The 17703-nt window shown below is 41.8% G+C and overlaps 1 protein-coding gene across 3 annotated transcripts in view; it reads right to left on the bottom strand.

The window, feature by feature from the left end:
* The window catches only part of ttll7 (tubulin tyrosine ligase-like family, member 7), a 52909-nt gene extending 36185 nt beyond the window's left edge, over positions 1 to 16724 (bottom strand). Inside the window, exons 1-9 of one of the 3 annotated variants that reach the window (XM_084676013.1) lie at positions 16524 to 16724; positions 16077 to 16150; positions 11629 to 11975; positions 11095 to 11226; positions 9187 to 9308; positions 4017 to 4084; positions 3667 to 3825; positions 802 to 1018; positions 10 to 174 (exon numbers count right to left, since the gene is read on the bottom strand). In XM_084676013.1, the coding sequence (XP_084532139.1) occupies positions 10 to 174; positions 802 to 1018; positions 3667 to 3825; positions 4017 to 4084; positions 9187 to 9308; positions 11095 to 11226; positions 11629 to 11653 (888 nt within the window). In that variant the 5' untranslated portion in view covers positions 11654 to 11975; positions 16077 to 16150; positions 16524 to 16724. Of the gene's footprint in view, positions 1 to 9; positions 175 to 801; positions 1019 to 3666; positions 3826 to 4016; positions 4085 to 9186; positions 9309 to 11094; positions 11227 to 11628; positions 11976 to 14344; positions 14589 to 16076; positions 16151 to 16523 lie in introns of those variants that run through there. The other 2 variants (XM_084676012.1, XM_084676014.1) reach the window with 2 other exon arrangements.
* Positions 16725 to 17703: the final 979 nt, after the last annotated feature.

The following is a 17703-nucleotide window of genomic DNA, read 5'->3' as shown; positions in this document are numbered from 1 at the left end:
GGTACTTACGGAAACATCCCCCCAGAACTTGGCTACGTCATAGTCGTTGGTGCGGAGGAACTCTGTGAACCAGCCGATGGACCTCTTACTGCCTTTGTCCGCCGTCTCGTCTCTTTCAAAATTCTCGTTGTGTTTGTTTACAGAGTAATTGGTCAGGTGCATGTACAGCTGACTCTATTAAGGGGGCAAAGGAGAAGCTATTAGTTGGTTGTAAGGAAACTGAAAATATCCCCATTTTAAAGATCGCCACACAACACATTTCCTATTCTGGGAGATTCACATGCATACAGAACAAGCTGTTAGTAAAAATGTTTTTAAATGTAAATTAAAGTAAATGGACAATAGACTTGTGGTACAAACTGGGCAGGCTGTTCTGGTCATAGGACTCAATCTCTCATCAGAAGGAGAGGGTTATGCATCCTGAACAGGGCAAAGGCCAGTGATGTTACGGCCACTCTCAGTAAGTCTCTGTGGGATTCTAGATCCTTCTCAATGGCATGACTCACTATCTCACATGTCAGTTGGGGTGTAAGACTAAACCACTTATTTCACAGGGTGTGGTCTCGGTGTGTGTGTTTGTGTGTGTGTGCGGCGATGTGTGTGCGTGTGTCAATTTCCTTGTGGTAACAGACTTCAGTTCAGCAGGTGCCAGACTGAAGCATAAGCTTGATTTGCTTCAGTGTGTGCGTGTGTGAGAGAGTGCGTGTGTGCGCTTGAATGCAAACGCTCGTGTTCACAGGGGGTGTGTTTTGCAAATGTGCCACAAACACCCTGGATGCAAGATGCCACACTCCTACTCACCAGGTTGGCATCGCTGGGGGCGTGGTACTTCTCGGTGCCCATCCTCACCAGGCCGTCATTGTAGAGGAAGATGCGCAGGGGGTCGCAGGAAGTAACCAGGATGTAGATCCTCAGGTCAAACTTGTAACCCTCCATTAGAAAGGGCTTGTCCAAATACTCCTGAACGATAAAGTGATCCTGGGTAGGGAGCTTCTCACAGTTTCGAATCAGTGAGATTCTATGAAACACAAGAAAACACATTTGTGTGTTTATAAAATCATTTAATAAAAAACAACATATTACAAGTGCAAGGCTATGGGGATAATGTGTACTACTAATCTTCCTCTGGAAGTTAGAACCGCTCCTTCCTTGTCAATTTTTTAAGTGAGGTTAAAGACCTTTTTATTTGTTTTGTCTTTTAAAAAATGAATGTTGATGCAGTTATTATGTTGTCTTGTGTTGTGGTCCTATTTTAGCACTCTGTATAGCACATTGGTCAACGGAAGTTGTGTTTAATTATGCTTTATAAATAAAGTGATTGATTGATTAGAAATTACTACTTCTATAGGACTGTACATACTACTAGTAAGTACTACTATGATTATTCTGTGATTCTAAGAACAAACTAGTACAACTACTAGTACAACCCTGCCCTCCCCAAAAAGCGACAGTTCTAATATCTGATTTCCCAACATATACAGAACTAGCATCTGGAGATCATTGGAGTATTTGATCTGGCGGCCTCAGACCAAACCTTTTAGCAAAAACAGTCCGTAGGGGGTAGCGAGCAGCTAGCCTCCATCAAATGCGGTTCAACCATCGCAGACTCTAAACAGGTTAACATGAGAAGACATTCTGGTCCATTTCAACCGCCAGCCCAATTCATTTCCTTGGTTCTCTTGTCATTTGCACTCAGGTCTTATGGTACACAGGCTGTATTTAGCTGGACGTAGGACAGGACAGTGAAGGAGAGGGTTGGTAGAAGGGGGACAGAGGGGCTGTTCCAAACAGTCAGCCTTTAAGCAAAGCTGGGGCCCACGCTAAAACATATTGCCTTCACTCACAGTTAGCTCTGAAGGGGCTAAATTGGTTACACACATGGCATGGCCCTATCCACCCACTTTCATGTGTGTTCCATGAGAACCGAGACTGTTTGGCCTCGTGTTTGGCCCTGTCATGGAGGACATGCAGGTTACAGGCTGCCCAACCAGCACTTGGTCATTGGAGGGGAAACTGGGCTTTAATGTTTTGGGCTCTTTGGTCATTTTGGAGATTGACTGGATCAAAGGCATGGTCATAAGGTGTACGGACATAATGACAGAAATAGCAGAGGTCGGTTGGGGGGGGGGGGACAAACAGGCTGACAGACAAAAACAGAGACAGACAGACAAGGGGTAGAGAGACAGACAGAAAAACTGACCAGCAGCCACACACATTAATTGATGGACAGACAGACAAACAGTTGGAAAGACACACAATTACACAAAGAGAAAAACGCACACAGACACACAGACAGAGAGTGTCAAGTATCCACAGCCCTGGAGTGGTAAATGAGATTGCATGATTGATGAGCATCCATGTCGGGTAATCACAGCCTTCATTCTCCGGCTGTTTAACTTGGCACCAGTGGGGATCTCCTGTTTGAGCCTGACACTTTTTTAACAAGCTCCAGTTCAGACACAAACAATAACTTCATTTAGTTTGCCGACCCAAAATAAATTAAGGGGGCCGATATAACTTAATTTCCTGTGTCAGGCCGTGCTTTTCTCTAATCTAATCTTTCACATCCTCCTCCAAGTGGCCAAACTAAACTCATCATCTTTCACTTTCTTAATGCCTTGCAATAATTCAGCCGTCGCCAGCGTTTATTCTTTAATAAATAAGGCTGTACTTTCGCACAGGACTGTAAGTAATGCTCATATACCAAAGGAGAGAGAAAGAGAGAGAAAAAAAAAAAACGAAAGAGAGATACCGCCGCTCAATCTTTACTTCAATACCCCCATCTATTGGTGTGCAGAATGAACACAGGTTGTTGTGAACAAAGGTATTATAAGCCACTCCAATGATAACAAGTTTCCTTCAAAGACATCTGCGTTAACCCAAGAGATTTTTTACCATCCAGTAGTGAAATAAGGGTACACGCATTGAGAGGATCAAATACTTTACACTAACTGTAGTGGTGAACGCTATTCATTGTTTTGCTTGGCATTGTTGGAATTCAGACAGCAACGGTGCCAGCACCCCCTCCAATCTTTGAAGTCCACATCAACTTGACCTTGGTTTCAGAGTGTGTGTGTATCATGGGGGGGGGGGGGTTGGGCTGTCATCGTTTCTTGACTGAGAGACACGCAGGGGCGAGAGGGCCAACCTTGGAGCTGCTTGAAGCTCTTCGACTCTGCTGATGGCCTTTCATAAAATGATCCAATAATCACATGCAGAGACCTTCGGGGATGAGACTGACAGACTGGCTGGCTGGGTGGGTGGTTAGAACTGTGTCCTCGCTAACCACAGATTTACGATCATGGGGGGGATAAAATGAGGCCTGCAAGGAGAATGGCTTTACACCATTTAGTCTCGGCTCCTTCGTATCACCAGAGGCATTTTTTTTGGTCAGGGTCATCTCACTCATCACCTCATCTCACGCCCATCTCAATGTTTCTCCTTTCCCGGACCCCCCCACCCTCCAACCCCTCACCCCAACCCCTCTTCCCACCTCCTACACCACAACCCCCCACCAAAACGTTCTACCTCTCTCGCACTTTCTCGCTCTCTTTCTCTCCTCTTTTTAATACTGTCCCTGGATCCATCTGTCGGACCCAGTTGGCCTGTCTGTGTGTCAGTCTGTCAGAGGTGTCGGTGGTGGTGTCCTTTGCCTCTGTGACCTACCCGTGACCCATGGCTCCATTGGCGGGCTTCACGATGAACGTCTTCTGCTTGCGTTTCCTCCGCAGCTCCTTCACATAGTTCTGGAACTGGGTGTACTCTGCCGGGAAGATCCATGTTTTTGGAACAAAGCTGTATTCCTGAGGCTGGCACTTGATCATTCTAGTTGTGGATGGGAAATGAAGAAAGTTCAGAAGTTAGGAATATCTTAACTGTATGTTTGTTTGCTGCTGTTTGTTTTCTTTGTTTTCGTTCAATTATTCATTCTTTCAGAGGTACTGACAGACAGAGAGAGACTGACAGATTGATTGAAACACAGACACTCTCTAATTTAAAGCATAGGCTACACTTACTTGGACATGTTCCTTGCCAAGCAGTCTTTGCGGCAAATCTCGCCCATTCCGGGGAAGTGGTTAATTCTCTACAGAAGAACAAGCAGACATAATGTGCTGTTAAAGCCACAACGTCGTTCACCTCCACCACCCCGCTCAAATACAAGATAACATTAAAAGCAGAACCCTGAAGTGAGCTTGCAAAGTTCTGACATTTATGCCCAATTATGGACTCAAAACAAAAGGTGACTGCAGGACCTTCCTTAACCCTTATTTAGTATACCACATCTTTTTTAATTTAAAAAAGGGGAGGTTTTAAAAAGCAGGGAGGGGAGAGGGGGTGGAAAAGACGATCAATCTCAACTCCGAGGGGCAAGGTAATTGGTTCTGCATCGGGGGCCCTAGCAATTGTAGTCAGTGACAGATGAATGAATTGCTTTGAATGCAGCGGAGGAAGAAAAAAAAATGGAGTTTTTGTATTCTTAGACCAAATGAGCCTGAACAGGAGCGTTAATTAGACTGGTATATGAACTGAAACTTGACAGCAAACTTTCCAACTAAATTACGAGACACAGAGAGAGTGAGAGAGAGAAAGAGAAAGAAAGAAAAAAAAGAAAGAACATGAATACTCGCATGAAAGGAATACGTGATTATCCGTACGAGACTGTCATAATTAGGGGACCAGAGATTCTGAAAAAATCACAATTATGTCAAGAGCTGTGGCATGTGAGAGGCATGATGGGTGAAAATCGAAACCAGTTGTTTTGAGGATTTCTTCCATTTTACAGGGAAGAGAGACTATGCAACTAAAATCCAGTAATCTGTAAATAAACTACATGAATAAATACTTTAAAGTGGCAGAGAGATTGGCTTCTCTGCTTCAAAGTTAAATATTTGGGGTGTGCTTGCCTTCGGCGAGCACAAACATTTACATTTATTCATTTAGCAGACGCTTTTATCCAAAGCGACTTCCAAGAGAGAGCTTTACAAAAGAGCATAGGTCACTGATCATAACAACGAGATAGTCCCAAACATTGCAGGTAGCAAAAACATGAAGCATACATTGTGAAAAAGCTAAACAAGTGCCAAAAGGGAAGACCCATAAGAGCATGCAGTTATACAAGTTACAAATTAAAACAACATGAACCACAAAAGTGCAGGACTGTACCTGTAGAAGAGCAATCAACAGTAAAATATTTCACAGCAAGTACAAGACTTAACTTCGTTATATCTAACCTAAAAGAGCAACAAGTCACTTAATAAGAGTCATTGTGATCCTGGAGGAAACTAACTAACAAGTCCAGCCAAGCATTCTTAAGCGCCGTTGTACTCCCGGAACAAGTGCGCCGTGAGCCTTTTCTTGAAGGTGGGGAGACAGTCAGTGTCCCTGATGGAGGTGGGGAGCTGGTTCCACCATTGGGGGGCCAGGCAGGAGAAGAGCTTGTGTTGGGACCGGGCAGTCTTGAGCGGTGGGACCACCAGGCGGTTGTCTGAAGAAGACCGTAGGTGACGGGTGGGGATGTAAGGTTGCAGGAGAGACTTGATGTAGACGGGTGCAGTCCCGTTCACTGCTCGGAAGGTCAGTACCAGGGTCTTGAATCTGATACGGGCGTTAATGGGTAGCCAGTGGAGAGAGATGAGGAGCAGGGTAACATGGGAGCGTCTGGGTAGATTGTAGACCAGGCGGGCCGCTGCGTTCTGAATCCTCTGAAGAGGGCGGGTTGCACATGCTGGGAGACCAGCGAGCAGCGAGTTGCAGTAGTCCAACTTGGAGAGGACCAGTGCTTGGACTAGCAGCTGGGTGGAGTGCTCACACAGGTATCTCCTGATCTTCCGGATGTTGTAGAAGGTAAACAAACCATTGTAATCTCACATATATATTCTTATTATTTATTGTTTCTTTTTTCTAAGGATGCCTCAATATTTGGACTATATAGACAACGTCGATGTCAAAAGGTTTGTCTTGGTCTCGATTGCATTGGTTCTATTTGGATTTATGTTCATTTGCATGGTTTAGGTTTTAATTAAGTTTTTGTGGCAAAAGTGATGCTAACGGTGGCTAACTTGCTAGCCACAATCACTGACGCTACTGACGTGTCACTAACGTCACGAAATATCGCGTGACTACCTCTAGCAGAACATGAGTTAAGCAGTTGTTAACTTCTGGGAGATAGCTAGGCTAACTGCTTAACTGCAAGGGAGCTGCAGAAACACCACAAGCAAAGAGGCCAGGGTGATAACTATTTCCTCATTTTACTTTGTGATATGAAACACAATTGTGAAGTGTGATGTACAATATAAGCTGATATAAGGAAGTAGTTACATCTACTTTCGGAAACAGTAGTCTACTATTTCACTGAAGCATCAGCATCATGACATTAGCCTCTGTTGCCCGGGCAACACATACTACAGTAGTCTATGATGCATCTGTTTTCAAACGTTAAAATAAACATTCCTCACAAATACATTTTCGTTGTAGGATTTATTAGACATTACACATTAGACATTAGATTACAGGTAAACGATTTGTTGGTGAAATTATCATTACCTGTGGTTTCAAACCAGTGTAGCTCACTACAACGCTATACTGTAGCATAGTCTAGTAGCTAAAAAAAACATCTCCACAACTGTTTACAGTAGCCTATGTAGGAAGTCATACGGTGGCACTACCCTTAGTAAGGGCCTTACTTACATCAAAAGTCTTTCAATAAGTGAAATTATCTGACTAGTGACTACTAACCTGAACTCCATGGCCACAGCCTAAACTTCAATCGGTTCATGAAAATAATTCATTTCAGCCTAGACCGTACAACGGAAGTAACGTTAAACCAAATTTAATCAACGCAATCACTACCAAGACAGTCTAGTAGTAGTTGTAGCCTACAATTTACCGGGGCAGCTTCTCCACACAGCAGGGCTATATCGCATTTTGCCTTGTTACTGACAATGATCGCTACCACTGACATTTTCCCCTAGATAAATGTTACGTTTTTGGGGGCATATTTTCAGTTAGCAGATGGTACTATTTGAATCGCGATTACATCTGAGATAGCTACTGTTGGTAACGTCGTTGTTAAAATAAGCTTCAAAGGGGGTTCTTTATTAATGAATGAATGCAATATGAGTAGGCTAAATGCCTGAAAATATCACTAGAAGGGAAAAACGTACAATGACGTTTAAGCCTAATTAAGATTAGGTCCATTTTTACACCGGTCTGCCAAATGTATTAGTTTTGATGAGGTTCAACTGTGAGGTTGCTGATCACTATTCCCTCTTGCAGGGGAAATTAGAAGACGACTATTTAATTCTACTCTTCACTCTTAGTATTTTGAGTTGTAGATGAGCAGAACAAATATGCTTTTAAATCTATGTAATCTTTATAAATAATAAGTAGGCTATGCATTTTAACGCAAGCAAGCTAACCCTACAATTTCCCCAGAAATTGTACCCTCTCTAGTTTATCTTTGCTGTGAAAGGAAAATAACTTGAATTGTACTTGCACTTGCAAGCAAGTCCAATAAAAGCATATGTTTTGAGCTTTCCCCATAGCTTTGCGGAATCTGGGTTGTCTAACCTATTTAGTTTAGTCTACATTTCCTGTTTCCACCCAGGCGATATTGCCCCTGACGGGCCAGTGATTGGATCGATCATTACTGTCCAATGTAATGAAATAGCAGCTCGACAACATAAATGGTGAACATATGGGACAGAATGAGAAGACCAAGTTCACAAAGCAGAGACAGAGGTCAAATGCAGGTAGGGGCATTTTCAATCCAGCACAGAGACCTCAGGCAACCTACATTGTTTTCTCTCAGTCATGTCAACAATACAGCAGTCAGGTATCCCTCCCTCTAACCCTAACCCTAACCTCTTTCTCAAACGATTTCAATCTGCCTCTCACGCGATAGTTTTCTGTCCTTCTCCCTCTCATTTCTCTCTCTCCACAGAGCAACAGAAGTAAACAGAGATGGACAGGCAGAGACCGAGTAAAAGTGTCTGCTATTTTTAAATGACTGACATCCTAACAGACCACAGAATTTCATATGAGCTGACAGGGCTGTTGTGTTTGGATGAGTCAGGGGACACAGAGACCCTGGAATACTCTCTCCTCTCTGCTGTTCTATCTCCTCTCTTCCCAACTCCCCTCTCCATTCCTGTCTCTCTTTCCCACTCACCTCATCTCTCCTCTCCACTTCCATCTCCTCTATCCTCATCTCTCCTCTCCATTCCTGTCTCCTTTACTCTCTCATCTATCCTTTCCAATTCCCTCTCCTTTCTTCTCCATTCCCCTCTCCTTGCTTAATCCTCTGTGTCCCTCTCTTCTCTTCTCCTCATGTCTCTGTTGTGTTTTAAGGAGTCAGAGATCCCAGGGATGATGAAATACCTTTCCTCTCCTCTCCCTTTCACCCCTCCTCTCTCCTCTCCTCTCCAGGTGCAGAAGCAGAACAGTGTGTAAGTACACACTAGACACCAGGGGATGCCAAGGACAATCCAGTCAAACACAAGTCCTGGCTTTATTGGGCCTCCCTCATGGTCCAATAGCTCCCCGGCTGTCTGGCTACAGCTGAGACTTTCACCTTGAGTGACCGTACCCACTCTGACCTGACATGACACATCACTAAAGGACCATGATACTTTAAGAGACCACAGGGACCTGTGAGGACTTAAACATGGAGAGGTCTTAAACCCATGTGAGCCCCCTGGGATTGAGGTGAGATGAAGCACCTGTTTTTCACAAGTTTTGTATGCGAGAAAGCAAGCATACGCATGTTTTTGCATAATTACGCCCCTAAAATCTGAGAACTTGAAAAACAGCAAGATGCTTGGAAGTAGGTCACAAAATAGCAATGAATCATAACAAAATGGATTCAGATGGCTGAGCGGTTAGGGAATCGGGATAGTATTCTGAAGGTTGTGAGTTTGATTTCCGGCCGTGCCACATGACGTTGTGTCCTTGGGCAAGACACTTCACCCTACTTGCCTTGGAGAAATGTCCCTGTAATTACTAAGTAAGTCGCTCAGGATAAGAGCGTCTGCTAAATGACTAAATGTAAATAACATTCCTTTGGAATGTTTATTGTATTTACTATATGAAAAGGAAACAATCACAAAGTGTAATCATTCCTAAACCACACCACCTGTGACCATGTTTTATTATACTAGTATCAGACTAGTATTACACATGCTGTACCTGATAGTTCCTGAGTTCAGCGATCTTCTCATGCTGCACAGCAGAGTCATTCCAGATGAGGTTGGCTGTTTCATCCTCATCCCTGGTTTTCAGAAAGGCCATTTCACTTATGGCTATACGCACTTCAAAAACACAAACCAACTGAGTCAAAATTAACAATGCAATAATATCTCCCTCTCTCTATGTATATGTCTATGTATGTATGTATGTGTATATATATATATATATATATATATATTTATGTCCCTCTTAAGGTACTTTTACCAACAACATGATCAAAACAAACAGTGTCGCGTCCAATAGAAACTATGGTGAATGTGTTTGACTTGCCAAAATGAAAAACATGACAAAGTAAGTCAAACATGATTCTTTTGCGATATTTTGTAGTGTTCTGAAGTTCTTTAAGTTAATACTTTAACAGTAAATGAGTATTAGTAAGCATGGCTTGAAACTCAGCATGATATGTACCATATTTGGAAAAGCTGCACAGCACTCATTCCTAATGCTTTTTTCAAAAAGATAAATTAAATGACCAGTAATGTATTCAAATCCCACTGGAAACTCAAACTATGAGAGATAGGTGGCCAGTGCATTTGGACATTAATCCAATGACTATTCATTATTCACAGACCTAATGAAAAATTCATATGCCCTAACGAAACAAGGTAGTAATTAATTTCTTGAAGGCATGCACATATCTGGATCTAATCCTGTGTAATGGTATTTTAACAGATTTTTGTACAGATCAAATGTGACCGCCTATCCAATTAATCAAAGGGCCAAATGCTATTTAGTTAACCTACAGGTTACAAGAGGTGCCTGAAATTGAAGTCCGTCTTTTTTTGTTCTTACAGTCTCTAATTTGAATCACAAGCTTTTAGTCTGTTTCATTGTTATCCAAGGGCCACGCTTGATGTTCTTTTACTTGTTTATTGTATTTTTATGGTATTTAACAGTATGTTTCTCTTAAGGTTTTTATTCTTCAACAGAATTGCCCTCTGTTGACAATAAAGATTTAATGAATCAAATTTAATTGAACTCTAGGAGAAAGAGAAGATTTCCACCACCACCACGTTACAAAATAAGATTCCAATTTCTGACTGCCTTCTGCTATATAATTTAACCTTTACTGTTGAATACTATCAATCATGAGGAAATAAAGAAGACAGGTCAAAAATTAGCAAAGGTAAAAATGCTTTGCCCATCTGGCCATAAAATGTCCATTGTGCTTCACTTAAACTCTTGGATGTTTCGAAAGTGGTCGCTGCGAGAGTCTCCTCACAGCTAGAGAACAGGTTCGCTGCAAGACTACTCACCAACCCACGACAACCTACTACCCATAAGCCCCCTCCTTGCTGCTGACTCCATGCTTTACCTATGTTGTGGGTTTTACCCCTGAGATATCATTGCACAATTTACTAGAATACTTGAGAAATGCTTACTCTGCTGTTTGGTCTTTTCCTGTAAAAAAAAAAAAAAAGGAGGAAGCTACCAAGTTAAATGACCTCACTTGAGATTTGTATTTATCTTCTGACAAGTCTTAACTGAACTGTAACATTCGCGATGGCACAGCAACTGCTCTATTAAATCTTGTTTGAGGTATTTAACAACAGCTGGTTTGTTGAAATGATTTCAAAATCATATCCACCACCATATCAAATTTGATACACCGAATTTTCACAGATAACATGGTAGGTACTGACTGAGTTCTGTTGAGAAGTTGATAGACAAACTTATATAACACACTTCTGCACCCACACCAACCACCCACATCAACTCACTTCTTATGGTCAGAACAATTAGCATGGCAAAATTGGAGGCTTATCTAGATTTAGAGAAAGGCTAGTTCCATTCAAGCGAGTACATACTCTGATGTTTTTGATAAAAACTGAATAGCCAGTGTCATACCAATTTCGTATTTGGTGCCTGCCATGTTAGCTTTGATGGTGCCCTTCTTCTTCTTGGTGTGGATCTTCCTCCTGCCGCTGCACTGGTAGGGACCAGGCGATGGCCTGCTCATGGGGGGCGCAGCTTGATCCTCTGCAAGGTGGCCAAACACACAGCATCAGAACAAACTTGGGTCAAAATAAAGGAAAGAAAAACCATGGCTGGTGATTTTTGACAAGCAATCCTGATTTGAATACAACGCACTTTTGGAATAACACCCAAGTGAGTTATTTTGAAAACCAGAAAAACGGTACAAAAATAGGTCTATCATTATAGAGCTGGCCATTTGATCATTTTCCGAGCATACAATGGATGTGCCTATGTGCCTGCGCATGTGTGTCTGTGTGGACGCTAATGTGCAGTTTGCATTCCGGCACACACACACACACACTTTTTAATGACTTTCAGAATGTGTTGGAAGCCTTTCAGCGCGTTTCACATTACAAAAGAATTAACCAAACGCCAACCTTTTTTGTCCCCCCTATCACAACTCACCTCCATCATTGGGGAGAGAGGGCATCTCAAGGGCTGGAGAATCAAAGGGGGGAGCAGGGCTCTCTTCCAGACTCGTGGGGGCCTTACGGCCACTGGAGCCCTCCAGAGACCTTACTTACTCTTCCCTTTCTGCTCTAAGACTCGTCTGAAAGCTGGTTGGATCATCTGAGCCTCAATCCGGGCCTGTCGTTCTCCAGCCGGTTCCACCTTAGCAGTAAGGGCTTGAGTGCAGGTAGCGGTGGCTGAGGGGGTCGGGAGAAGGACTTCTCACAGCCTCGGCTCATTTACGACCCCACAGAGGACAGGACGGAGGCACGGAGGGAGGGTGGATGTGTTGGACGTGGTGCCTGCACAGGGGAAAGAGAAGGAAAGAAGAAAAGTGGGTATTTTTTTCTCTAATTTTTTGGTATAGTTGTGTGAGAGGGAGGTTGATTGCTTGAATGTGATTACAGCAGCGGAGCGTGGATTGAGACACTCTCACCGGACCTCCTTGTGATGCGAGGCTGACACGGACCTCAATTTACATCAATCATCCTGACAACATGGTGTCTGTGCACACCAGTAGACGGCTAGGTGGTTATAATGAACAAATGAATGCAAATACAGTGCGGTAACACCACCTAGCCTTCAGCTCAGGGTATACTTTGATGGCATCCTTTAGATATATATGTGCATCTCATTAACCCTTGCGCTGCCTTCGGGTCACATGACCAAAAGGTTCATAACGAACCATCGCTGTGTTTACCCAATTTTACCCAATACAAAAGCAAATAAAAATTATTTTCTTTTAACCTTCGCAATGTGGGGGGTCTGAGACAGCCCAACGGTTAAAAGAAAATGCTTCACTTTGTTTTTGTATGCGGTAAAGTTGTCGCAAACAAAGGTGGGTCACAATGACAGATGGGTCAGAATGACCCGAGGAGAACACAAGGGTTAAATGTTTATATCGATGTCCAATTAACAGTTCACACCCCTTCCTTCAGTGTATCAGGTGGTGGCCAGCTGAGAACATCTTAACCACAATCAAAGACAACAGACTTACATTTCATGACATGCTTAATGTATTTAGGCAGGGAACATTTTGGTTGCCAAATGTGCAGTTACATTTGTGAGGGTAGCTTAACTGCAGTTACCTTTCCTTATCTGAGGCAGGGGCGTGGCCAGAATAATATTTTTGGGTAGGTCTAGAAAAATATGGATAGGCATCTTTTCAGGGGTTTTTTCTTATTTACTTTGCGAGGTGCACCCGGTGCATAATTTTTCAGAGATATTTTCGTTTTTGGGTAGGTCTTAGAACAAATTGGGTAGGCGTGTGCCTACCCAGGCCTACCCGTGGCTACGCCTATGATCAGAGAGGTATTGTTTTACAATGGATTCTACAGATTTTCTGAAGAGACCAACAGTGGCCTCTTGTGGTTGACTCATGACATGCATCTGAACTAGAGTCCAACAGAAAACACACACACATGCATGCACGCACACACACACACAAAAACAAACACTCACACACACACACACACACACACATACAAACACAAACAGCCAACCAATGAGGGTTAGACCAAATAAATTTGATCACAGTCAGCTTAACAAATTAAAATGGGAAAAACAATCTAATCACATTACACGATCACTCAATAACCCTCCCGCTAACTGTCTTCAGTAGGCTGCCAGCCCTGCTACTCTGACAACTAGATTATAACCAGACACTGGGGGGGGGGGGACTGATGAAGTGAGCTGAGCTGAGCTGCTGACATTAGCTCTCCCCAGGGTGGTGTTCAGTTCACCAGTTAGATTGAAAGAACAGGCTGCTATCAGCATTGGAGCAACACAGTGCAGGGCGCAGGGCGGGGCATGGCCCCACCCCTGCCGGTGTCAAGTTAACCCTGCTTGGTCAGGGTGAGGGAGGACAGACAACTGGATGGACAGACGAAACTTGCAAACCGGCAGGACTGTCTCATTGGGCGGAAGATTTACATCTAGCCATTATCAGAAATACTTTACAAGCCGTCTCTCTTTCTGTCTCTCTAAGCAAGTTAACAACCACTTGAGGATCTTCTCTACAACAACAAGCCTACTGCATTCAGCTTGTGAGGCTCCTAGAAGTCCATAGTTGTATTCATCACCTCCTCATGGCATTATGGGTGTATATATTATTATTATTGTCATCATTATTAATTATTATTATATATTCTTTATTTGCTGTTATTTATCTTGCGGTTCTATGCTGTACCTGTCATTTTCCAGCAGAGGGAGATAGAGGACTGTCAGCAGAAAGGAAGCATTTCTATGGACAGCTGAGCTCATGTCAGTTTATAAAGAAAGAAGATATTGTCACACCAGCTCCATGACTACCTCATCTGTATCCCTCTCTATTCATTATTGCTCATTCACAGCAAATGTGTGCTTGTCCCTCAATGTAAAGTGCCCTTCCAAGAGCTTTATCCTATCCGGCACAAGCAGAAATCTCTAGCACATTCCCACAGTAAGGCAAGTTTTACTAATTGATGTTGCTCTGTATAGTTTAGTATTTTGCTAACAAAGCTTAGTTTAACTGATGTACGCTGGCTGTGTAGTATAAAACATAAATATATTCAAATAAATAGAAAATAGACTAGACCTAGCCCACTGTCCGCATACTATCACACAGTTCTAAAATATCTTAATGTATCTTGGTTGAAAGAAATGTATGACAAAGGTAAGAGGAATAGCCTACCTCGTCAAAAAAGTACAGCAACATGTCAACATGGCTTTACACATATTTCCCTGCATCAAAAGTACAATTATCAAAGCAGATATCCCAGAGGAGCCCGGAAACACCACCTAAGGGTTTAGCAGACATCAGGAGTTTCATCTGTGCATGGTGCTCTTTGGCATCCTGTCGTTTCAGCATTCTGGGGAACTCCAAGTATAGCTACCTAAAGGGGATCAATCACTGTGGCATGCAGACCTTTACATTGTTTAGATAGCGTTGCAATACAAATATTTGGCTACTCTTTAAGGCCTAATACAAGACACAATAGGAATCCTAATATCTGCTTTCTCGAACATCAATGTGTGCTTTTCAGTGTATCGTTCAGCTAGTCTACTGCCTTTCCTTGCCCTCGAAGATACATATGTGCATATGGCCTGAATTCAGCCCACACTCACTATGGGAAGCTATCTTCAAGTGGTTTTGAGTATCCTGAGAATCTAAAATTAGACCCGTTTTGGCTTGGCTCCATACCATGCTAATATAAGGAGCTGCTGTTGAGAAACCCAAGGTATAGAGATAACCAACAACAAGCAACAGAACTCCAGGCCTAACCTTCTTTCAAGCTACAGGCAAGAGCATTGTAAAAAAAAAAATGTATACATATTAAAAAAAGACGCAAAAATATATTAAAAAATAGATGCCGTTAACCTGAGTGATCGACCTTGTGTGCTGTATATAAAAAAGGAAAAAGAAAACCAAGACATTGGCCCTTGTCTATATCACAGGAGAAGAAGCCTACTGCATGTCTGTTCCATAAAGCTCTTCTTGTGACACATGGGAGGATTATACAGATGAATATGGACTCAATCTGTTTAACAGACACTTAGGCCTAAACGCTTTGTCTTTAATCCAGTGAATATTGTCAGATTAAAACTACGGTTCATTCAACACAGGGGAAAGCAACAGTCAGATAATTTGGGGGGCGGTGTACAATTGCTTGATTTGATGAACAGGGCTTTTGATGATTGGTTCTTCCTACAATTGTGGACATGTTTTCAGATACAAATCAAAGTGGGAAATTATTTTATTCTGGCCAAATCTTTCTGTAACTAGGCAAATTTGTATCTGCCTTTGACTTTTAGATTATATATAACTTGATAATTCCCGAAAAGAAAATTCAGATGTCACAGCAGTCCAAATAAAAATGTACATCATAGGATCAACACAAAATAAAAAAATATTACAATTATACACAGTATTCACAGTGTTGCCTACAACTGTATTTAAAACAAATATCATTGTATTTCTACTTCAGAATGTTGGTGTGCAATGATTAAACTCAAGTCAGAACTAAGGGTGAATGTGCCCACTATACTGGCTCAAGGACTGTTTTACAAACATTATTTTGCAGGTCCATCGCTAGAATGGATATTAACTGACTATGATGGTAAATAGTGAGAATAGATAAGCCTTTCCATGCATTTGACTGTCATTACATAGTGTTTATTTTGAACATGTTCAATAAATCCAGCAAAGAAATAACCTACCGTTAGTGCAGTGCATAGGGAAGATAAGATAACATGCATTCAGTAAATCGAATTAAAGCTAAACAAATTGGCTATCCCTTTGAGTTCCCTAATGACCCTGTGCTTTTTACAATGACATTTAAATGTCTTACTGATGGTCACCACCACGTGGGCGCTTAGTCTTGTGACATTATGGCCATCAATATTGACCAAATTAGCTATCTTACCTATGTATGCCAACATGATCATTGAGTTGCTGAAAGCTATATTGAAGATTTTCATCAGGACGCTTCAACCCCTCCTGTTAAAAAGGAGATCTACATTATCTAGCTACTTGTTACTAATGATTTCATATACCGATGTTATACTGTATAGTTTTGTTGAAATTACCAAATCACCTGACTTTGTTAGCTCTAGCAGATTGGATAGATTAATTTAGCCAGAGTATTGTCATGACATGATTGGTAGCAAGCAGAAGCTTATGAGCATCTCCTGACTTCACTGCATTATCACGGTTATAATCAAAACAACATGAATGACATCATTACATAAATTAATATTTATGCACTACATAAACACCGTATTTACATATGTTGTGCCAGAAAGATAGCTCCAGCTTTTAAGACGAATGTAGCGAGCTACCTAGCTAGCAAGCTAACGTTAGCTAACGTTACCTTATTCATCCAGGCAGCGCCAGCAGCCAGTAGTGCTTGTCGCCGACATAAAAGGACGTTATTGCATGCTGAAAATATGCTTTATTACTGGAATTGTATGATCATTTTTTTATTAAATGGCTATTTAAACTGTATGGTGCCCTTTCATACTATTTGCATGGGCCTAGCTGGCTAACACAAAAAATCTGCAAAATTGTCCCATGCCTATGGCGTGCTGTCAGTGCTTCAGAGATCACGGATTGATCCACTCTCTCGATGGGGGGTGATGCGAACTGAAACACAGAATTTGACTTTAAAAGTCCATGTGTACAGCTTGTTGATGCTCTGGTATTTCTAGTAATGACTTATTATACTGATGTTAAGCACTAATTCATTTCAAGAAATGTATTATGTGCCTATGCACATAAAAATGGATATACGTTCACCCATGTTTTCCGTATCATTGTGATATTGAGTGCAAACAAGAAGACATAGCAACGTAAATTTACGCTGTCCAAGGTACCAAAGCAGGTCTACTGTGCGGGAGCTGCGCTCGCAAAACCGTAAAATTGTCTATGAAATGTTGTTTATGAAACATCGTCAAGTCAAATATGTTTATTTACAAAATACATTTTGTAAAAGAGCAAACACCGACCAAAGTGCTGTACAAAGTTATCAAATAAGGCAAACAACAATAGGCTAAATAGAAACAAACAGACAAACAAAACAATTAAGCAGGAGTGACCCAAACTGACTCGAAAGCCTATGCCTTATCGTGTCGTGTCCTACAAAACCGACAGAGATTAGTAGACTCTTAAACGCTGTTATTATGTGTTATTGTATTATTAACTTCATTATCTTTTTGTGCCACTGAATCAAGTAAAAAACTGTAGGCTGTTCAGAACCAGGCAGTCTCAATAGAGATATGCTACGGTCAAAACCTAAAACGATAACAATGTTCTGATTCAAAATTAAAGAGTGACTTGCAACACTTTACGCACATATTTTGATGTCGATGATGTGCATCAATCATGCATCACTTTATGTTTTTTAGATTAGACTGATTGCATCAACAGGCTTTAATCTGCCTGCAGAAGTTAAGGCTAGTGGCCTATGCATAGCCGCCTTAGCCAATCAATAAGTGCTGATAAAAAAATATAGATTTAACTATTGAACTGAATTTCTATTCCATCGTAGGCCA

Source organism: Hypomesus nipponensis, chromosome 16, assembly GCF_054491055.1.
Source record: "Hypomesus nipponensis isolate SF chromosome 16, ASM5449105v1, whole genome shotgun sequence".
Classification (NCBI taxonomy): Eukaryota; Metazoa; Chordata; class Actinopteri; order Osmeriformes; family Osmeridae; genus Hypomesus; species Hypomesus nipponensis.
The sequence above is the reverse complement of the archived record's forward strand: the minus strand, read 5'-3'. Positions and strand labels throughout refer to the sequence as shown.